The following is a 24,185-nucleotide window of genomic DNA, read 5'->3' on the forward strand; positions in this document are numbered from 1 at the left end:
TTAGGATGTTTTCCCTCCCTTATTTTTCAAGTATTTAAGCTACTTGGAGCCAAGACATCCCGCAGCTAAGACATCTGTTTTTAATCACACATTTTTAATTAAATGTAGTTATTAAAATATGACATACTTTCTATTCTAGTGCTAACATAACTAAATGCATATTATAAAATGTGTTAAGAAGAACATGTTTCTTACAACTTTCCTTTTTTAATATTCATGACTGTGCCAGGAATCAGTTACAGGAATAACTCTCATAGTTTTACATTGAATTTTTGTTACTTTGAAATATACCCTAAAAAAGTAAGTCCATTTTACTATTCCAGTAGGTAGAAGAGAGAATGTGCTTGTTTGAGCAAGTTTGTTTCCTTTAAGTGAACTTGATGTCTATAAAATGCATAGCAATGTAGGTCTCCAAATTTTCTCAAATGATCATTTCCTCTCTTCCTTTGTATGTTTTTGCTGTTGTTCCTAACATTGCCAGTGCATTATACTGGTCATTTGATTCCCAGTTCTACCTTTAAGGATGTCTTAGTCCTTTATCCATAATAACAACACATTGCTTTGGAAAATAGGCTCAGGCAATTGCACTCAACTGAGTGTTCTTTTCTCTTCAAACCTCTTTGCAGTATGACATTATGCTTGTTGTGACATTCAGATCTCGATCTCGTGTTGTCTATTTAAGCACACTAACCGAATGATACTGTTTAAGAAAGCTTCAATTTGTATACACATTATTTAGATTGACATGCATGACCTCTTTGCATAAAGTGTCCTCATACTTAGACCTAAGTTCTTTTTCTACAAAATTTACTTATGAGAATGCTAGCTGAGTTTTTTTTTAATCAAGGTAATACATAGATAGCAGGTGAGATTATTCATTATTATTGTCTACCTGAGGTAAGGAGTATACATGAGTGGAAACTTTGCTGGGTTTATACTCTACACACATGCTTAATTAAAGTAATGAATTTACACATAAAAGTACTCTCAATTTCTAGGTTATTATGCCTATTCGTTATGATATTCACTTGAATGTGTCTTTTTTTGGAGGGTGGGGCTATGGTTGAGTTTGAACTCAGGGCCTTATACTTGCTTGGCAGAAACTCTACTACTTGAGCCACACCACCAGCCCTTTTTACTTTAGTTATTTTTCTGAGACGGTCTTGTGCTTTTTGCCTAGGGCCTACCTTAGACCACAATCCTCCTACCTATGACTTCTGCAGAACTAGGATTACAGGCATGTACCTACTGCACACAGCTTGCTTGTTGAGATAGGATCTTGCTAACTTTTTGCCTGGGCTAACCTCAACCTGTGATCCTTCCAATCTCCACCTCCCAAGTAGCTGGTATTATAAGTATACACCAGTACACCCAGCCCCCTTGAATATTTCTTAAGAGAAGAATTTCAAGGAAACAGAATAGTGTCACATGTGTGAAACAGCTTTTTTCCTTCTGTGATAAGCATTTCAGAATGAAAGAAAGGTGAAAACTTAGCTTATTAATTAAATGAAGCAACATACTTTTTACATTTAGATGTACCTAGGCTACAGGGAGATTTAAAAGGAAAGACAAAGGGAAAAAAACATCATTATCAGTCAGACTGAGAATTCATATTAGAAAATTCAAATTTATTTAGATTCAGTTTTAAAAGAGAAATTGGCCTGATAATGATGCTGTACCTTGGTTTGGGTGTTTAGCTCAGTGATAGAGCACTTGTCTAGTATCTGTTTCTAAATGGTGCCATATCAACAGCAGACAAAAGAGCTTGAGCAGTAAGGACCTTTTTGTTCCACCTAAAGAACCATTGCAAGTCTTCATAAAACGAATATACTTACTGTTTTTATTTACCAAACTTAATATAGTTCAAAACAAAATACAAAGACCATAATAATTTCAATTGTCTAGTGATAATAAATGTCCAAGGGACAGTGTGTCAATTTAATTGTATGCGTATCATCTATGAGTGTTATTAGTATGACCACTTCATTTACCACCATCTTGGAAAAATTTGAAATCATGGCCTAGCTAGGTATTAATTATCAATTTTCTGAGTTAATACTTTTCAAAAAATGGAAAGTACTTACATCTATTTCAAAGCCTCATATTTTCAGCAGAAAATCTCTGAACTTTGGCTTCCAAATTTTTAAAAATATGGAATATTTCCAGTTGTATTAATGTTTTGAAAATGATTTAGATTTGTTCTTTCACATCATGCTGGGAAAAGTCAGTGTGGAAGGGTGCTTGTTGTTACAACTCCCTGGATATTGTACTCCTCCCAGAACCTCATTGCCACACGTCCACCAGCATTTCACCTTGCCGCAGAGGATGCTGGTGCACAGTAACCTAGCTTCCCTATACCAGTTAGGAAAATGAGACTCATTCTGTCTTGTACCCTTGTTATATGGAAATAAATCATTATGTGTACACCATGTTTGCTAAACTTTTGCTCATGTTGATAAGTTACCACTGTGTACCAGACACTGTATTTAAACACTTCCCTTATTTGAGATCAAATCTGTTTTCTCCATTTCCCATCTAAAGAGGCAGAAGCTTAGAGAGGGATAAATGAATTTTCCCTAGAAGCATACACAGTACAATAGAAGAGCCAGTCCTTGAAGTTCTACTGACCATAAAGGCCATGTTTTAATCAGCCTTGCCTAGATAAATACTAGAAAGTCTGTTCTTCAATATGTGTTTTTAAAATTTTATGTTTACAGTTCATTATGAGCTATAGATTATACTGATATACAGATTGGTTATTTTTCCTCTTTTCATGAGGTAATTTTTAACATATAGCAGTAATTTGAAGGGAAAAAAAGAAGATTTCTTAAACATTATGATTCAAGTCTCCAATTAACTAGACTAATTCTCCAGAGATACAAATACACTTACCCACATTTTAACTTGAGCATGTCTGTGAGCATTATTTTTAACAACTCTGGGTTTTTGTTTTTCCTGAAGCATAGTTTTTTCACTAACATTTGGAATTTAAAATAATCTGACACATTAAATTATTTTGATAAATTTTAAACTAGCAAAATTATTTTACATACAAATTACTTCATCTTTTATTTTAATAAAGTAGAATGATTGCAGAAATAAAAGTTACAAGTTTTCCTATGTTACCATGTACTTTGTGTATGGGGGTAGGGACATGGGAGAGGGGAGTGCATATAGAATTTTTTTTTTACTGTTCTATAATTGATTTTTTTGTTTCAAAGTTAGTTTTATAGTTTTTAGAATCAATAAGCACTTTGGCAATGAGAGTCCAGTAAACTAAGATGGAGAATGATACCTGTGACTGCTTTCTTTAACAGTATTACATTCCTACAATAACATTTATTTATTAAAAAGAATATTCCATATTTTCATTCTTTCCTTGTTGTTATCAAAAGCATTTGTTTTATGTCCCATAACTCCTGACTGTCTTACACATCAGAGACATTCAGAAAGCATTTATTAACTCTAGATAACTAAAATTATCATCTGTTAACTCATCCATAAAATGAGATGTCCAATAAATGTTATCTGCTGGTGTTATTGCCTTTTGATGTAGAAACTTAATATTTCTTGTGCCCCAAAGAAGATGTGAAAAAAGTTAACAGTTTGAGAGAAAGCAGTCTATTCAGTGTGGAATGAGTTGCAGGTAGTTGCAGGTAGAAATGAAGTTTCCTAGCTACTTTTTGGTTTTCTTCTAAAGCATAACTTTATTATTTGTTTTGAGATTAATTTCTATTATAGTTAGACTGTATACAAATGTTCATGTGAATGTCAGCTTAAAAGCCAGGTTTGCTGATAAGAATTAGAAATAATCTCTATCCTACATTATAATAGCACAACACTTTTCATTTCTTGTTTGACTGCCTGCTTGAAAGTCTGAGGGTGGAGCAATTTACTGTGTTTTAATCTCTCTGGTAGTATCTAGGTCAGTTTAATTCTACTTCCAACAAGCTTTGTGACACAAACTTGCTAAGATCCTTATAGCTGAGCCCTGGCAGCTCACACCTATAATCCTAGCTACTCAGGAGGCAGAGATTAGGAGGATCACAGTTTGAGGCCAGCTCAGGAAAAGAATTTGAGAGACCCTATCTTGAAAATACCCAACACAAAAAAGAGCTGGTATAGTGGCTCAAGTGGGAGAGTGCCTGCCTAGCAAGCGAGAGGCCCTGGGTTCAAACCCCAGTGCTACCAAAAAAAGGAAAAGAAAAATTGTATAATGACTTTAAGCAAAGGTTTTAGGAAATCAGGTCACCTGCTAATTTATATATTTAAATTACATAAAGTTTTTTACACTTGAATCTATAGCATCTGTCACAATGACCAATAGACATTTATTTTAGTTTTGGTTCAAACATCTCCAATATCCCTACAAATCCTTAGCATTTTGGTACCAGACCTGCATATGTATTCACTCAGCAGAGCCCTCTGCCCTGTGATGTAAAAGTCTTGACCTAGATTCTTTTGCTTCTTCAGCAGCAATTTCTCCATCAACCTTTCACTTCATCCTAGAATTTAAACCAAGGAGAGTACTGAAGTTGTTTATAAGACAGTTTGTCCTAGTGCGTTTGTTTGCTTTCTCCTTTTTACCTCCATCTTCCCCCACCTCCATATTGGCTAGTTAGTTTATTATACCTTTTATTACCATTTTTCCTCAGATGAGTTATTCATTCTTCTGTTTGTTCTCCTGCTTTTATGAAGAATATATACATTTATTGGAATATCACACTGAACTCCATTAATATGTATAATTATTGCATATTAATATTAATAATTTACTAATTTAATGCAAAGAACATATGACCACTGATTCTAAAGGGTTTCCAGAATATTATAGGAGGCAGCCATGCTTTAAAAAATTGATGGTATATTTTAAGTGCTGCAGAAGCAATATTCACAGGATACAAACAGATGCATAGGAGGGAAAGCTCCTAACTCAGCTAAGGTTAGAGAAAGAAGTCAGAAAAGAGGTGGTCCCTAATCATAAGAATTTATCAGGCAAAGAAAGGTGGGAATAACATGAGCAAATTACTGAGACTCACTGAGTCAACAAATATGAGTATCATCCATGTGCCAGGAAGTGGTCCTGCCAAGAGGCCAGTTTGGGAGACCTGCAGTAATTCACGTGAGAAGTCATAGCGGCTTTACCAGAATAGTAGTTAAGGAGATGATGGTAAATCATGGATACTGGATGTATTTTGAAGGGGAATCATCAGGATTTGCTTACATTAAATAAGCAGTGAGTAGAAGGAAATGGGAAATGGTGAATCTAAGTTTTATAGCAGGTATTTGGAAAAATACTGTTCCCAGGTACAATGGGGGCTATTAGAGAATTGGGTTTCATAATGCCAAGGGTTTAATTTTGTATAGCAGAACTCCAGAATTTATGGCTTAAAATGAGCAAGATCATTTTAAACATTGGCAGGTTAGACTGGATTTGGCTGAGTAGTTCTTTGGATCTTGGTGCTAAGTTCCCTTATGCATCTGTAGTCATCTACAGGGAAACTAGAGACAGCTTAGTCTCAGGAGGCTGGCTGGCTATTGCCTAGGACATAAGGGATGCTTGAGTCAAATGTCTCATTCAGCAGGCTAATCTGGATTTGTCAGATGAATGTTGCAGGATTCTGATAAAGCAGAAGGATACACAATTTCGTAAAGTTTAATGTTGAAACTGACAAATCATTTCTGCCATGTTTTGTTGGTAAAGCAAGATAAAAGGTGAGCCTTTGTTCAAAGGCAGAGAGATAGACCCCATCTCTTCATTAGAATTGCTGCACAGGAATATGGGTACAGGAATAGGAATGATTGTCATATTAACAAACTCTGTCTCTTAGATAGATATATTAAGTTTAAGGTTACTTTTAAGTCCATTGGAGGTAGCAAGTAGAGATTAATTTATTACTCCAGAGTTGAGGAGAAATGTCTAGACAGCATACATGTTGGCAGTCTGATGACTTCTAGAGAATAATCTGAGAGTAGCTTATATACAGATGGTATTTAAAGTTATACAGGTGAATAAAGCAACAGCAAAATAGGCCTAGGTAGAAAGGAGAAAAGGCCTAAAAACCAAGCTCTCTACTATTTAGAGGTAGGAGAGAGGAGTGGAAATTGGCTAAAGACACTAAGAAGTGCCTGTAGAGATAGAAGGAAAATCAAGTCACTGGTATTTCTGGATGCCAAGTAAGAAGGAATTTCAAGGAGATAATGATGTATGTGGTGTTTCAAATGTTGCTGACAGGTCAGGGTAAAATGAGGATTGAGAATAAGCCATTGGAGGTTATGGTGACCTTGATCAGGACAAATCCAGTAGAATTCAGATGCCAAAGCATGATTAGAGTGTGTTCTAGAGAAGGAGAAAGAGAAATTGAGAAACTCTGAGTATAAAGAAATTTGCTCATTTAAAGAAAGAAAAAAAATAGAGCAACACACTAGGAACAAAAAAAGCAAGATCTGGAGATGTTTTTGTTTTCTTTGTTAAAGAAAAAAGAATTAAAATCAAAGTTATCTTCTTAATTAGAATAATTCAATAGAGAAAGAAAAGTTAATGATGCAGGAGAGAGGGGATCCTTGCTGGGATGATATTCTTACATAGGAGAGGAAATGAGATCCAGCACAAAGTGGAAAGTTTGTAGAAAGCACAGATAGTTTATGCATAACGAAGGGAGGAAGAAAAACATGGTGTTGGGAGCTCAAGCATATTCTCGTCTGTTTCTTTTTCTCTCAGTAAAATAAGAAGCAGTCAACCAGCTCATATTAGCATGGCGTGTGTGTTGGTGGTTTGAGGAAAGTCAAGAAGGTATGAAATAGTAAAAGCTAACATGTATCAAATATATACCACATCCCATCATTCTAACCACTTCATCTGACTCAACTTTATCCATATACTTGAACATGATTAATTTCAGAAGTACCGTATATTTGTATGAGTGGCCTCATGGAAGTATCTTATCCTAGGAAAGATGGGCTGGATCATGAAGGATCTTGTGAGCCACAGTTAGTGCTTTAGGCTTTGCTCTCTAAGTATATGGAGTAAATGGAGAGAGTACATGAAGGAAATAGTTTTATAGGATGTTTAACAAAAGCAGTGATGTGATCTTTTATATTTATAAAAGACAATCAAAAGAATTATGATAAAGGTCCTAGAGAAAAGGAGATGGCAGTGCGTCCAGAGAAAAGTTGAGTAGGACTTAAACTAAAGTTAGCTGCAGAAAGAGTCTAGAAGAAGTGCCAACTATAGTAATATTTAGGCAGTAAAATGCACAAGGCAAGCTCAGCACAGTTGTGGAGGCAGCCTAGAAAGACATCCACTTTTCTGTTTTGTTTCAAAATATAATATACTTATCTAATAACCAAAAGTACAGACGCCAAAGGACAGCTTTCAAGAAAAGGTGAGTTCAGTTGGGAAACTTTTTTCCAATAAGCTGTAATAAAATTTGAAATTGGGAGGCATACTTATATTCTCATAACCGAAGATGGCATTGTTGACTAACAAGTTGAAAATAGGACATTAAATTATGCATATTTAGCAGAAATTAATCAATAAAGCATTCTCAATTTTACACTGAATTAAATTTCTAAAGGATTAGGTCTACTATATCTCCCTTTGTTGTACTCTAACTTCTACACTATAATATAGTGTATGTTATTACTCTCAAGATTAGCAAAAGTTTTATCTTTTAAATCAGACTTCTCGTCCACTGGGTTTATTTGAGAAATGTCAATCTCCGTGTCTCTCTCTCTCTTTCTGTCGGGCTCTCTTGCTCTCTCTCTCTCTCTCTCTCTCTTTCTCTCTCTCTCTTTCTCTTGGTCTCTCTTGCTCTCTCTTTCTCACCCACCACATTTGAGCTTTCATTTTCATCCACAGAACTACTCTGGTTAATCTGTGATTTTTGTCTTTATAAAATTCAGTAGTCAGTTCTAAGTTGTCCTTTTACTTGATCTATCAGCAGTATTTGACAAGTTATTACCCCATCATAGAGTGCTACTCAACATCTACATGCTTATTAGCAGCTGTTATATAATATACATATTTGCTTGTTCTGTCTCTCCTTTCATCCAGATATAAGCTCCCTAAGATGTTTTTGTTCATCTTCATATCTCCCATTCCTAGAACAATGTCTGACACATAATACTCAATATTTTGCATTTAATGATTATTATGAAAGTTTGTGCTATGTCTAGTTTTTAAAATTTCAATATTAAGTTTATCTCCTTATTCCCTAAATTTATTTTATCCCAACTGATTTATTTTAATTGCTGTGATTTAATTACAATGAATTTTTTTAAGATTCAAATAGAGATTTTTTTTAGCTTACTAATGTTGCAGGACTATGCTTTAAAATGTCTATTAATTCTGTGAACAAAGATCAGTTACTTGATATTAAGTACTTCAATTTTTTGCATGGTAAATCATTAGTGTGTCTAAATCTTGTGTGTGAGTTGTCAGGGTTTTTTTGCTTTGTGTTGTAAGACTTTTCACAAATAAAATTTAGCATCTCCAAAGTAGGATCAAAATGGAACAATGAGACATATTGAAAGTGTTGTAAGAGGGGGGGAAGGGGAAAAAGGAGAAAGATGGAGGAGATGAATCTAAGATATATTGTAACCACTTTCATAAATGTCACAATGTACCCCTGGTACAACAATAATATGCTAATAAAAAAGAAGTAGAATCTACAAAACAAACAATAAATACCCAGGTTAGCACCAAGAAAAATAGACAGTGTAGGTCCATATTGGAGATAAATATTGGAAAAGCATAATAATGTGTTTGTTTAGAAAACCAGGTGGCAGTAAGTTAAACTATAAATAACATTTCTTTTTCTTCCATCATTATTTATAGGTAAGTAATAACTTACCTACAAACTGTTATTTGTAAGTAAGCACTAAGTTTTAAAAAACTCAGCTCAGAAGTATTAGTCTAAAAAGAAATGCTCAAATTTAATTTATCAGATAAACCGTACTAAGTTTAACTTAACACATTTGGACATATTAACACAATTAATCTAAATTAATTTGACCTTTGTGTTCAGTTTTAATTTTATGCAAACCTACTGAAAAATTTAGCAGAATATAAACTATTATTAATAGCAGTTTATTGTTGCATACCATTTGAAATGCTTTGTTTTTGCTTGTGTTCTCTGCTAAATTTTTTTTCCATTGAATCTGTGCTGCTTCTTTGCCAATGTTTTCCACTGTAGAATCTCCATCTCGCAACCTTGCTTCTCGTGAGCGCATTTACAAAAATTTTGGTGTAGCTGGGCCTGCCTCTGCTCTCTCATCTCTGTCTCACAAACTGAAGGGTGGGTATACGTGCATCCATGGATGGGTCATTCTTAATGAACAAAGGAATTGTCAGTAAAGAAGATTTAATTCATCTCAATCATTTTCATTCCATCCCATTTTTTAATTAAGGTTTCATTTTATTTAAAATTTTATTTGAGGTAATTTATGATGTTCCTATTCATAAAGAGTATAGCATATCCTAATTGCTACGCATGTTTATTGTATCTGTGGGTTAAATTTTTTTTATTTTCTTTTAGACCTATGAGAGCCTAAAAGATAAAATAGGCACATAGAAAGAAACGCCTAATTTCTTAGTATTAGAACAAGATGATATATGTATAAGGCACATGATAATCTATACAAATATAGTATCTTACAGGAGAATTTAGTCTTAGACTCATTTTACTGTATGTAATATAAAAATCATTTTTACCTATTCCGTTTTATGAGAAATATTTTTAAATTAAGTTAAAATTTTTACTTTAACTTATTTATCATCAGAGAGATAGAGAGAGAGGAGAGAGAGACCTATCCTGTTTGGCGTGAATCTTTTGTACAGTATTTTCTTGGTTGATTAATTTTAATATTTTAAATTTAGAAATGTTTAAACTATTGACAACTGACAAAATTTCAGAAAATTAAAAAAAATTGCCTTTGATCATTTAAAGTACAACAGATGCCTATTTAATTTTTTGTCCTAAAGTAATATTTAAGTTTTTAAATCCTGTATTTTAAGATAATTTTTGAAGTTTTGCAGCAATGACTAATATATTTGTGTAAGTTTTTCCAATTACTAATTTTTGTTAAAAATGAATAAAAACTATTGTAAAGTAAATATACAAATAGTAAATATAAAGTATAGTTATATAACTTGACATGTATTGTATAGGAGCATATGATATATAAGATGATATGTACTACATATTGTAACATGTTATGGTATAATATTATATATGCAGTATGGTATAGAATCTGGTGATGATTTGGGCATGAAAAAATCGTGCAGGTGATTTAGTGGATGAATAGTTAAGATTTAACATGTTTTAGTAATATTTAATTTGTTTGAATACACTGAATTTCTGTCTTGTCATGTCAAGATTCTTTTGAGGCTAGAAAATGTTTGCCTGTTATTTCAACTTACATGTTATAAATATAACCATTAAACTAAACTAAATTAAGTGATGATTGTGAAGGTAACGGATGTGGCTCAAAGATTTTTAACAAAGTATTTGTTAATATTTTGAGACAACCACACATGACAATTTTGAGCAGCATTTACTATATGTTGCAAAATTTTTGAAAGCCACACAAAAAAGATGCACAAATATTGGTTAGCATGTGGGTTTACCTCACTTCACAAACTTAGCATACTTTTTTTTTAAGTGTGTGAAATGCAATGGAAAAGGTGTTTCTCAAAAGGAATTAGTTATGATTTGAGAAATACATCCCAGGAAAGGACTTCTGCTAATATTTATACACCTGAACTCCAACAGATATTTAGTTGTCATTTTGACAAATCTGCTAGAGAAATAGAAATAAGGTATACAAAGTTCTTTCTGACTCTTTCAATATTATAGACTTTTTTGCTCACATATGAAAAGTGATGTCCCTAATATATGACATCCCGTTGTTCAAACAACCACAGAGGATGTTTCCATTACGAGGAAATACCCAACACTAAGAATTCTTATACTCCTAGGGTTAAGTGTAATATCAGCATGTATTCACCATTCCGTGCAATTGATTTGCAGGATTTAGAACACATCTGAGGCAGGCAGTAGATAATCGTGGTGAGGAAGCTTTCTTATTAAATTCTCAATCCTAAAATAAATTGTCTTCATTTATAAATTAGAAAGCTCAGTTAAAATTTGAGTTTTTTGGAGAGAGGAGTACCAGATATAAATGACTTACTACTTATTTGTTGTGATCCATTATGATATATGATGCAACTTCTTGAATAAATGTGATGATAGAGGTGATAAAAGACTTCTGACTCTTGGAGAAGTAAGAGAAGACTAATACTCCAACACGCCATACTCAAAATCAGTGCCCAGGACTAGGCTGATGTTTAATTCTACTAAATACAGCTTGTTTGTTCATAAAAATTTCCTTGATACAATATTAAGTCAATAAAATAAAATAGGCAATGGTTCCTTAACTACTTTTGAACAGTTTGAAAGTACTTAAATTTATCAAGAACACATCTGTTTATCTGTATTCTCCCAAACCAGATCTATACTTAGAAGTCTGTTGTGTGTGTGTGATTTTTTTCCCTCATCTTCCCAAAAATTTAGTGTAATTTCAAACTGCATTTATAAAAAGTCCACAGAGCTGTGCATATGGCTCAGTGGTAAAGCCCTTGCCTAGCATGCACAGGCCCTGGTTTGATTTCCAGCACCAAAAAGAAAAGAAAAAATATGATAAAGAAAATCACGGACAGAGTGATAAAGCATTGCAAAACTGAAGCCCATTGTATTCAGAATAGTTTTTTTTTCATCCAAAGAACCAGAATGTTTTGCCAAACATGGGCATTTTGCAGGTGAATAAATACAGTTCAGCAGTGTGCCCATATGGCTTGTGGTCATACCATGCCCTTCACTGCAGGATCACTGTAGTTGCAAGCCCTGAACACCTGCGCAGCAATGACTGCTGCCACCTCTGCCCCGTAGCCTTGGAGCCATAGCTCTAAGAAGCAGATTCTCAGAGAATCTGAACATTTGAGAATAATATGAGAAAAAATTGATAATTTATTACTTATTCAGCAAATACTTCTTGAGCATCTACTGTATTCCAAGACCCATTCTTGACAATACATCATTGAAGAATAGACAAAAACCTGCCCTAGAAGACCTTCCATAAGGAAGGAAGATCCTATAGCACTACTGTCCTGACATAAGGATTACTAGAGTATGACAATAAACACACATGCATGCATACAAAGAATTTTCCCAATTATCCAAATTTGTTCAAACTCTATTTTCTGGAAAAGAGAGAAGAGCTGCAATTGTAGCCAGTTAACAAATTCATCTCAATTTCCTAAGAATCCTCTTCTAAAAAACATAAGTACATCTGGCAAGACTTGGAGTTTTCCGTTTTTCATACCATTTGACTCACTTCAGTCAAATTGCTTTCCTCATAACAACAATAAATGTCACTTGTGTAGCAGGTGTTTGCCTTTTAAGGAGGAAAGGTAATGTTGAAGGTTGTACTACTTAGGACAAAACAGCCTGGGTCTAATACCTCAGAGAAAAGTATTAAGTATCAGGATGGACAGACACAGAGTGAAGGCCAGTACACCAATTACAAATGGTATCTATGTGGAATTATCTAGTGCTTTGTTTTAGAAAGGGGAAATTTATTTGTTTTTTCCTCTGGACTTTGTTTTAAGAAACAAAAAGTCAAACTTATCCTATTCATTCTGAGGATCCTGACATTACTCTTATTTACAGGGGCCATAAGTTCTGTGATCTAATCAGCTAAGCTTACTGGAATATAGCCTGTTTATAAATAAGACTGCCTGAATTATGTGCAGTTAATACCTTTAGGATATTCATATGTTAATTATAAGTAATTCTAATCCAATCATTAAAGCAGGGTTTCTCCTGAGATGCTCTTTATTAGTCTGTATTTATTTGTACACATGAAAGCTACAAATTTATAAATTTTGTTTCCTGATTCAACAAGACCTACACCATTATCTTAATGATATTAGGTTTCACTCTACTGGAAATTTGGCTTAATTATTTCATATGATAAAATACATGTTTTCATAATTTCTCATTCCAAAAACAATAGCTAGTTTTTTCCTTTGTAGTCAGTCACTCAATTTAAATTCTAATTAGATATACTACGACTGAGGTTCATCTATCACATTAACACATACAGGAACATAGGTACTATATTTTCAGTCTATACTAGTAATGGTTGTCTACTATAGAAATTTGATTAGAAATATTTCCCCTTTTTTCTTTTATTCCTAAGGCATTTTTATATTTGAAAAGCAGTAGAAATATTGTAGCTTTGCTTTTTATCTTAGTGTTTGGTGGCTAAATATCTGTAAGTTGTAACTTATTAACAAGTTTCACTATGAAATGGACCATACAGGTGACCGAGGAAATGTTTCAACATCTTCTAGACCAGTTTCTACATCAGGAAAATCAGAGCTGTCCTCTAAACATAACAGATCACTTAAGCCTGATGGACGCATGAGCCGGACTCCTGCTGACCAGAAGAAGCCAAGGGGGACAGAAGCTTTGTCTGCTAGTGAATCCCTCATGTTAAAATCTGATGCTGCAAAGTTGAGGTCAGATTCCCATAGTAGGTCATTGTCCCCCAACCATAACACCTTGCAGACACTGAAGTCTGATGGGAGGATGTCTTCTAGCCTCAGAGCTGAATCTCCAGGACCAGGTTCTCGGTCATCATCTCCCAAGCCAAAGACTCTCCCAGCCAACAGGTCTAGCCCATCTGGTGCTAGTTCTCCACGCTCCTCCTCACCACAAGATAAAAATCTACCTCAAAGAAACACTACTCCTGTTAAGACAAAACTTGATCCTCCTCGGGAACGTTCCAAATCAGACTCTTACACACTTGATCCAGATACCCTCCGCAAGAAAAAAATGCCCCTCACAGAGCCATTAAGGGGACGATCCACATCACCAAAACCGAAATCAGTACCAAAGGATTCTAAAGACTCCCCTGGATCTGAAAATCGAGCTCCCTCTCCCCATGTGGTACAGGAAAACCTTCATAGTGAGGTGGTTGAAGTCTGCACTTCAAGTACTTTAAAAACAAATAGTCTGATAGATAGCACCTGTGATGAAAGCAGCGAATTTAAGAGTGTGGATGAAAGTTCTAATAAAGTTCATTTCAGCATAGGAAAAGCACCACTGAAAGATGAACAGGAAATGAGAGCATCCCCCAAAATAAGTAGAAAATGTGCTAACAGACACACCAGGCCCAAAAAAGAAAAATCTAGTTTTCTTTTCAAAGCAGATGGATCCAAACCTTTAGAGCCAGCTAAGCAAGCCATGTCCCCATCTGTGGCTGAGTGTGCCAGAGCAGTCTTTGCGTCTTTCCTGTGGCATGAAGGCATAGTACATGATGCAATGGCCTGTTCTTCTTTCCTAAAATTTAATCCTGAACTTTCCAAAGAACATGCTCCTATAAGGAGTAGTTTGAATAGTCAGCAGCCCACTGAGGAAAAGGAAATAAAATTAAAAAATAGGCACTCGCTGGAAATATCATCTGCCCTGAATATGTTTAATATTGCACCTCATGGACCAGATATATCTAAGATGGGTAGCATCAACAAAAATAAGGTGTTGTCTATGCTTAAGGAACCACCACTGCATGAAAAGTGTGAAGATGGAAAAACTGAGGCCACCTTCGAAATGTCCATGCAGCACACAATGAAGTCTAAGTCTCCTCTTCCCTTAACTTTACAACATTTAGTAGCTTTTTGGGAAGATATCTCTTTGGCTACTATCAAAGCTGCTTCCCAGAATATGATTTTTCCAAGTCCCGGTTCCTGTGCAGTCCTTAAAAAGAAAGAATCTGAGAAAGAGAATAAAAAGGCCAAAAAGGAAAAAAAGAAAAAAGAAAAGGCAGAAGTTAGGCCCAGGGGCAATTTGTTTGGTGAGATGGCCCAACTGGCTGTAGGAGGACCAGAAAAAGATACCATCTGTGAGCTGTGTGGAGAATCCCATCCATACCCAGTGACCTATCACATGCGACAAGCTCACCCAGGTAAATGATGCTGTTAAATATATGTGTAGAAATACTTTATTTTTTAATGAACTTGTTGCCTCTAACTCGGCTGCTCTACGAATTATGTTAAAGTAGAGGCAAACTGTTGTCCAGAATTTATAGCATTTTGTAACATCATTTAAAAGTACATTATCAGCTCATGTCTGTAACCCTAGCTACTTGAGGCCAGCCTGGGAAAATAGTTTCTGATACCCCATGTCCAAACCAACCAGAGTAAAATGGACTAGAAATGTGTCTCAAGCTGGAGCTCCTGCTTTGCAAGCCCAAAGCCCTGACTTCAAACCCCAGTTCCACCAAAAAATAAAAAATAAATAAAAGTACGTTGTAAGAATAATAGGTTTTTTGGGAAATGGGTAGATAAATTCTAATAGTATACTCATCAGGAAATGTAGTGTTATTTCATCTTAACGTAGCACATTTTGAAATATTGTTTATTTTTCTAAATATTTTATGTGTTAAAGGATGCCATTAAGGTCTTGCACAATAGAAGTAATGGTATTTCTAAGCACACAGGGCAGATCTCAGTGTTAAGTCTCCTTCAATTTAGTGCTTTCCTTTTCAAAATACCAAATTTAATGAATTATAGTGTTTTCTGTGGGGATTTTCATATGCAAGTAGTATGTATTGTTTTATTAAAAGATTGTGTTTTAGGTAAATAAAAGTAATTTATACTCTCCATATTTCAAAATTCACATATGGATAATTTTTTTCTCTTTCTGTGTATCAATTGTAAAATGTTTTAAAATACATGATTCCTGAAAATATATCATTTTTACAGAATATACTTGTTTTGTCTATTTTATCATCATTTTTAGGTAAATCTAAAGCTACTCATATCTTATATTTTAATCTGCTCACCTAGATATAGATCATCTCTAATGCTTTATATATCACTTAGTTGTCTATTTTTTGGTCAAGCATCTATTTTTATCAACATACAATAATAAAGATCAGACTATTAAAAAACACTTGCAATGTTAAATATATATTTTTATTATTATCTCAAGGTTGTGGCCGTTATGCTGGTGGACAAGGTTACAATAGCATTGGGCATTTTTGTGGAGGATGGGCTGGTAACTGTGGTGATGGTGGCATAGGAGGAAGCACTTGGTACCTGGTATGTGATCGTTGTAGAGAAAAATACCTCCGTGAAAAACAGACTGCTGCAAGGGAGAAGGTATTTTTATGCCATTCTTGTCTATAGTATTACCATTATGCATAGGCCTGTAAGAATCTTTATAATCATATTAAATCAGTTGATTCCATATGTTGACATTAAAATCAGCTTTTACATAAAAAATAATATACACATTTAACATTTGTACTGTCAGCTATTTTTAATTAAAAATACATTAGTATATAAAACAACTAAATGTTCATCTTTTAATTAATTCTTTATTGTTAATTATATATTGCTCTTATCTATACATACACATAAATTTCACTCTGCACTTTCTTTCTTTTTAGACTATTTTGTTTCCCTGTTCTTTATCTCCTTTCCATAATACCTAATTACTCTGTGGGACTCTTGGAAATTCAAGATCATTTTCACTAGTGACACACCACACCAAGGAATTTTGCTGAATATCCCCCTACACACACACATGTTACTGTGGTTTTTTTGTTAATTACACTTAGATTTAACAAAGTTAAGGTTTAAATTTCCCCAAGAAAAGAAATATATTTTGTGTTCAATATAAAATTGTTTCAGTCACTTTGGGGTGAGGCATGAAGTAAATGCTGTATTGGCCATCACTATCATTAATTACTTGAATATAGTTCCATAATTTTTATTAGAAACTCAAAATTTGGCTTAAGAAATTAAAATTTTAAATAAGGAAGAAGAAGTCATTTCATTCTTTCATTGCCAGGTCAAACAATCTCGAAGAAAACCACTGCAGGTAAAGACTCCCCGTGCCTTGCCCACCATGGAAGCCCACCAGGTGATCAAAGCCAATGCCCTTTTCCTGCTGTCCCTGAGCAGTGCAGCAGAACCAAGCATTCTGTGTTACCATCCTGCAAAGCCCTTCCAATCGCAGCTGCCCAGCGTGAAAGAGGGCATTTCTGAGGATCTTCCTGTGAAAATGCCTTGTCTCTACCTACAGACATTAGCTAGGTAATAAAATTTTGTTCCTGTGTTTTTCATCACCTTTGGATTAACAGCTCTTGTTGATTAACTAATATCATAGGATAGTCCAGTATTTACTCTGAATACACACATTACATTATATACGTATATTGTATACAGTAAAGAAGCCTCCAGGAATTTATTTTCAGAATTGCTTTGGGTGACACATTACTAATAGGTACACATTTTATGTCACTGTCCTATTATCATGCAAAAATTTTGTCAATTTTTAGTATTATTTTTAAAGTAACATGTCTTAGAAAGACTACAGCTATAATCCTTTTATTCTCTGTCAGGTTGTTAATAGGAAATGCTGATGTGGAAAAAAACTGATGCTTCATATGAAAGGCTTTCCATTTTTTTAAAACATTATTTCTGGTAGTATTTAAACAAGTGCCAGCTAGGTACTAGCTTTCTGGTAGGCCCCAAAGACACTGAGATGAATATAGTAAAATCCTGACATCTATGCTCATACTGGTGGGAAGACACATATTATCAAAACATTATGGTGTCATAGGAGTTCTCTAATAGAAGCATGCATAGGATGCTGTTAGAGCACAAAGATGGAAATGACTTGAGTCTTCTCAAGTATGCCAGGAAAGGTTTCCCAGAGGGTCTGACCCTTTAGCAGAGTTCGAATGATAAATAGCAATCTGTCAGGCAGGTAATGGGAGCAAAACTATTTCTGGCAGAGTAGACACAGATTAAATCTCACTACATATTTGAGGACTCACAGGTTTGTTAAAGCATTATACATAGTGAAATGTTCCTCATAGTGGTAACCCAAGAAACATCAGGCTCTGTAGCTCTTACCAAGGTTAGATTTTATCCTATAAGTAGAGGAATCAGTAGAAGAATTTTAAACAGGAAAATATATGGCCTGGTTTGCAATTAAAAGATCACACTGTGGAATGTGGAAACTGGACAAAAGGGCATACCTGAAGATGAAGAAAAACCTATTAATATTGTGCTGTTTTCCCATATTAGACGTGGATGGTACAGCCTCTACTTTCACATGTTATGTTGTGACATGACAAAACAGTCGTTTTGGAATTTCATATTCCAAATTCAAGTTGTTTGGTTTTTTTTTTTTTAACAGTTCACAAATGAAGATTTCTAGGTATCACCTGCTGTCATGGCTTTCCAATCCATTGTTCCCTTTTGAAATGTATCACCCTCGTTCTATAGCAGATTTGTTTGGTTTTTGAAAATGTTTATATTTATTATTGCCATAGCATAACTTAAAAAGGAAAAGGAAAATGTGAGACTAAATACATTTGAAACTGAGGTAGAAATCATCAGACATGCCACTTGCATCTTTAACTTCATTTAGATCACTCAGTGACTTGGATTAGCAACTTTTTATTCCAGTTAGAAAGAAAATGTATACAATTGTAATCCATGTAGAAAGTGCTAACATAATTACAGATTTTATAATTTTAGCTCTCTGGGGAATGGTCTCCCCTTAGCCCGTAGAACATTTTATGTATTTAATATTTTTTCAAGTTTGAATCATATATGTTCCTGCCCAAAAAGTAAATGCCTGTATTTCAATAGGCCATGCAAGGAATACAAGTCTATACCATGGCAGTGATGATAAGTAATGAGAAGAGAGAATTGCTGTGAGAAAAAACTTGGCATTATAGGCCTGAGTTACTAGTGATGATTGAAGGCTAAGCCTACTGTGACTCTGAAATAGTCTAGTCTTAGCACCAAGATAGTTGGTGGGATCACTCACCCAACACTGGAACATGGAAATGCCCTCAAAGGAAAAGAAAATAAGTTCAATTTTGGATTTGAAATATTATGTTACCTGGAATATCTATGTAAAATCAACAGAATTTTATTTCCACCTACTTGCATCTCTGAATATTTTAATACTTCACCTTTACTTCTAGATTGACATTTGCTGCTTTGCTTTTTACAAAGGAGATTAAAAATGAAGAGCATCCATATTTCCATCATACTCTTAAGTTCTTGGGTTTGATTTAACAGGCATCATCATGAAAATTTTGTGGGTTATCAAGATGACAACCTGTTCCAGGATGAAATGAGGTATCTACGCTCAACATCTGTACCTGCCCCATACATTTCAGTAACTCCTGATGCAAGTCCTAATGTATTTGAAGAGCCAGAGAGCAATATGAAGTCTATGCCTCCAAGGTATTCTAATTACCTCCTCTCTGTTGAATAGCCAGTGTTTGATGGAAGACTTTGAACTAGAAAAGAATGCTGTAAAAGATCTTTGATAAAGCCATTCATCTTAAGAGAGATAGTCAGCTCTGCTAACTACCAGAACAGTATGAAAAAGTATTATACATATATGAATAAAATCCTTTATGAGAGAAACAGATTAGTTGGAGAGAAAAGATCAACTAATGGTGTAATAAAAGATTACTGTTTGATATGTCATTTAGTTTTACACTTAATCAGAGTAAGGAAAGTTGACTTTGAGGCAGCATATAGACAGTTCGTGGGAGAAGTGGCATTGAGAATAAACTTCTTAGTTCATTCACACAATGCCTCCTCACGTAGGCATGGTAGTGCCAAAGTAAAGAGCTTCTTGAAACTGAATGGAACCATGTAAATATAATGCACAAGAAAATCAGAAACTATTGAAACTTTTTTAGAGAAGGGACAACATGACAAATATGCAAAGATAGTCTCACAGTGTCAATTGAGAAGCTGATAAATTTTGTCATATATTTCACTAGGTGTGTGGCATTGAATTACATTGGCAATGACTGAAAAAAAGATGAATAAAGGAGATATTTTATAGGAAAAAAATCAATGTGACTTGTTGACCAACTGGATAATTGAAAGATAAGAAATTTTAGGCATGAATAACTATGAATATGGTATCATTGGAAAGTAGGATGTTTGCTGAAGGAAGAGAGAAAATACTTATTAAGATATGCTACTTCATTAATGCTATACAGTTGAAGTAATTTCAAAGATATTTAATAAATATAATAGAACTTACATATCCAAATGAGTGTATTTCTATTAAAAATGCTTGCAACTTTTCCCCTCATCTGTGTGGATTTCTCATCAGTTTTTTTGTAGCTATTCTCCACATTTTCTCCAAGTAGTACAACACAGATTTTATGTTTTTAAAGGTGATAAAGTATCTCTAAAGGAAATACACCTTATAAAGGTATCTAAAAAATGATTTTGAGATTAGTCTGATATGTCATTCATTGTGTGATTATAACCCTCTAGGATTAAAATCAAATAGTATGAACTTCAAGTTAATGATAGTGAAACAAAGCTGTATCTGAGAATTTTTCATCCTAAATACCCAAAGAATTTTTACATTTTTCTTAAAAAATCAAGAAAAAGGTAGCAACTCCAGCTTATAAAAGTTGCCATACATTTTTTTAAACTAATGACCCTGAGAAGATGTTGAAAAGCCAGATAACCTTCAAAGTTAGAGGAAAGTAGATCAAGATGGATGCAAACCTCAGAAAAAGGTCCAGGTAGAATCTTCTAGTGTGAAAAGCCCTGGAATCTATCATCTCTCAAATACCAGCAGAAATTGGAAAATTCTAGAGAATCTTTTGTTCTGCAACAGTTGCTGAAGCAGAGCAACAATTTAAGGTCCCAAGGAATGCTACCACAGAATGATCCCTGGTGTAGAATAGCAAATAAAGTCTCTAGCTACCTCTGAGAAGGGAATAAAAACAGATGCCAAGTATGGTGGAAAAGAAATCTAGGGAGATCCACACATTCATTATCAGAACAAGCTAAAGAAAGAACTAAACAGATCTAACCAATGTACAGTGTAAGGCTATTTAGAATTGTCACAAAGAATCCTCCCACCCTGTACAACGAATGTTTCCTAATAAAACAAGCATTAGCAAAATGAAAATAGTATGCCATTCAAAATTCAGATTGAAAAAACCCAAACTGGAAGAAAACTCATCTGTGCGTAAGCTGTAGTACTGACTAATTGGATAATATTAATTTCACAAAACCAAAGCTCAAATGTGAAAGTGATCTAAAAACAAAATGAAATAAAAAGATCATTACAGAGCTAAGAGGACAGACGGAAGATCAAATCAGCATTGTTATAAAATAGAAAATAATTAGGAAAATATAAAACAGTAAGTTATATTATTGATGTAAAGGAAAGATTTGAGATAATCATAATGACAGGGAAAAAAAAAACTTCCCAATGTAAAATTATGCTGAATTAGATTAGGAAATTTTTCAACAGATAAGAAATACCGCTTTGGCAATACTAAGGATTATAACCAGGGCTTCCCGCAGTCTAGGCAAGTGCTTTACCACTTGAGCAGAGCCCCAGCCCAAGAAATATCTTACTCAAAAAAAAAAAAAAAAAAAAATCAAGTGTCTGAGCAAGAAAAAAGAAGTCATATTGTGAAAGGAAAGTTACAGACGAAATTCATACTTCTTAAATCATAACTTCAAATGAAAGGAATAATAAAACAATGTTAAGTTCCAAAAAAAAAAATATTAACTTAGAGAAGTTTTACCCAATATTAGATATACTGATAATATATTTGAATTTAGTTATACTCACAAAGAAAAGTTCTTAAGAACATTAGTACATGTTCCCATATTTTAATTTTACTAGAAAACACCATTCCACCACAAAGTTCATGTTTAATTCTGGGTTAATCACATGACTCAAATGATTAATAAAAAGCATGTTTAAAAGAATCAGTAGACAGTGAAAATATAATGATATCAGAGCACATAAGTATAATGTTCACAAAATCCTAAAGAAAAGAAACTGTGACCCAGGTTCTTTATATTCACCTGGATTTAGACATTCTCAGGCATGCAGTAATTCAGGGAACTTAACACATTTTGAGCAATTAATGAAAAAGCATCTTGACAACTCAAGCTATTATAAAAGATGAATAGTGAGTTCCTTAAATAAGTGGTTCTCAATGGGGGAGAAGGGCAGTTTTTGCCTCTCAACTAGCATCTAACAATATTTGGAAACAATTCTGCTGCTTGCCACACTGAGCTGTTTCGGTTGGCGTCCTAGTGAGTAAAAGGCAGTGTTGTTGAACAAGACAGTTCCCACAACAAGGAATTATCTGACCCAATGTAGCCAAGGGTAAGTTAATGATAGTCTTTTTTTGCTTCCTTTATGGGGCTTCTTGTGTTGCTTAATTTTTCACAAACATTATCATATTTTTATAAGAAATCATCTTTTTAAAATTGTATAATGATTCTTTTTTTATTGAAAATTGTCTGTAAAACAGAATGGTAACGCCATGTATAAAATGAATTCAGTTTATGCATCCAGTCATTTTGAAACCAGACAGCCCAAAATGACATGCAAGCACAATTACCCCCAGTGAATTTATCGCATTTATGCTCTTTTTACACAAGAATGTACATCAGCATAGAGAGGTAGTAAGTAAAGAATCCATCCAGGGAGTTAACTGCTTCCGAGAAAGTGTATAAACTTTACTGAGGGACATGGATGTCACGTGTGGCTTGAATGTTGGAAACAAGACAGTTCTAGAGCTCATGGTGACCAAAATGTCTCAATTTAAAATTAGGTAACTAAAAAGAACACATGAAAAGAATAGCTTGTAAATTGTTGTAGAGAAATCAGAAAAATACTTTTCTTTTTCATAAAGTTATACAGCTATCTTAATAACCTTTTAAATGTTTTTATTGTTACTACAATAAGTAGAAAAGCCATTAGTTGACTTAAGCCTGAATGAAAATCATTGAGTTCTTAAGAATGTAAGAATAATATAATTGTAATGCTGAAAATTAGTTTGTTCTCATCACAGCTTTGACATAGCAATGATCTAAAAAAGTGCTTTGGACAGCACTTCCCATGAGTAAGGAACCTAACAGACACTCAAGTGCGAAAAGAAAAGTGCCAAAATGAGCCAAATTTCGTTTTCTATTTTATTAGTACTTTCTCTATTTTACAGCTATTATTTTAATTTGATTTGGTGCATTTATGATCATGTCTGCCTATTTGTCCTGACTATTTTGACATAAGAATTCCACCCTAACGCTTTTGATTCTAGGAGGAGCTTAGAACATTTAGCACCTTTTCTTCTTTGTCATTTGAAATGCAACATAGATGTAAGAAAACCATAAGCTTTAAGGTATAGTTCTGAGATCAAAATATTGCTATATTTGAAGAGATCAGATTATGATTTAAAGAAAGATTGTCAAGTTGGCTTTGAGTTTATTTTTCCATAAGAAATTTAGATTCAAATATTTGACTATACTATCATAAGTACAGATGTACTTCATTCAGTTTTCTTTAGTTTTTACCTGTGCTCTTGTTCTATCTGCAGTTTAGAAACTAGTCCTATAACTGATACAGATCTGGCAAAGAGAACTGTCTTCCAAAGGTCATACTCAGTTGTTGCTTCTGAGTATGACAAACAACACTCTATTTTACCTGCACGAGTTAAAGCCATCCCTAGAAGAAGAGTTAACAGTGGAGACACAGGTAAGTTATGCACATAATAAGGAAGATTGAGTAATTCAACTATTAGGAAATGAAAATTATTTTCTTTGCCAATAATTCTTAAAATCTGCTATTTGAAGGGAGAGGAATGGATTAATTTCCACTTTATGATAGATTACTATGTGACCCAGCCATAAATGTGCCTCTGTAAATTTTGCATCTCAATGAGAGGGGACATCCAGAGATCATTCAGTGATTGTTCAGAATGAATTGAACTTACCAGGTAGACTACTTACTAAAATGGAGATTTGGCATTAAAATTACAGGCAAATGACTATGTATCTTGTTTCTTTTTTTTCTTTTTTGAGGCAGCATTTTGTTACACTGCCCAGACTGGCCTCCATGCCAGCTTATGTATGTTGTTACTAAAAATCTTAAAGAAAAGTATTGTTGAGCATCTCTCAATGATTTGTAGGTTCATTCAACCAATATTTGAATCTCTTGTTGAGATACCTGTGTTTTAAAGCAATATTTTAGAAAATTATGGAAATGATGTAGGCATTTTAGAATGTTTTAGAAAGTATG

The 24,185-nt window shown here is 34.1% G+C and overlaps 1 protein-coding gene across 14 annotated transcripts in view; it reads left to right on the forward strand.

Moving 5' to 3' along the window:
• Mycbp2 (MYC binding protein 2) overlaps nucleotides 1-24,185 on the forward strand; it is a 257,047-nt gene that overhangs the window by 192,343 nt on the left and 40,519 nt on the right. For 9 of the 14 annotated variants that reach the window (XM_074043187.1, XM_074043188.1, XM_074043189.1 and 6 more), the window contains 6 exons: nucleotides 9,198-9,299; nucleotides 13,387-15,030; nucleotides 16,059-16,228; nucleotides 16,923-17,167; nucleotides 19,175-19,342; nucleotides 23,485-23,642. In XM_074043187.1, the coding sequence (XP_073899288.1) occupies nucleotides 9,198-9,299; nucleotides 13,387-15,030; nucleotides 16,059-16,228; nucleotides 16,923-17,167; nucleotides 19,175-19,342; nucleotides 23,485-23,642 (2,487 nt within the window). The remainder of the gene's footprint in view (nucleotides 1-9,197; nucleotides 9,300-13,386; nucleotides 15,031-16,058; nucleotides 16,229-16,922; nucleotides 17,168-19,174; nucleotides 19,343-23,484; nucleotides 23,643-24,185) is intronic. The other 5 variants (XM_074043191.1, XM_020165363.2, XM_074043200.1 and 2 more) reach the window with 1 other exon arrangement.

The sequence above is a fragment of the Castor canadensis genome, chromosome 10 (assembly GCF_047511655.1).
Source record: "Castor canadensis chromosome 10, mCasCan1.hap1v2, whole genome shotgun sequence".
NCBI lineage: Eukaryota > Metazoa > Chordata > Mammalia > Rodentia > Castoridae > Castor > Castor canadensis.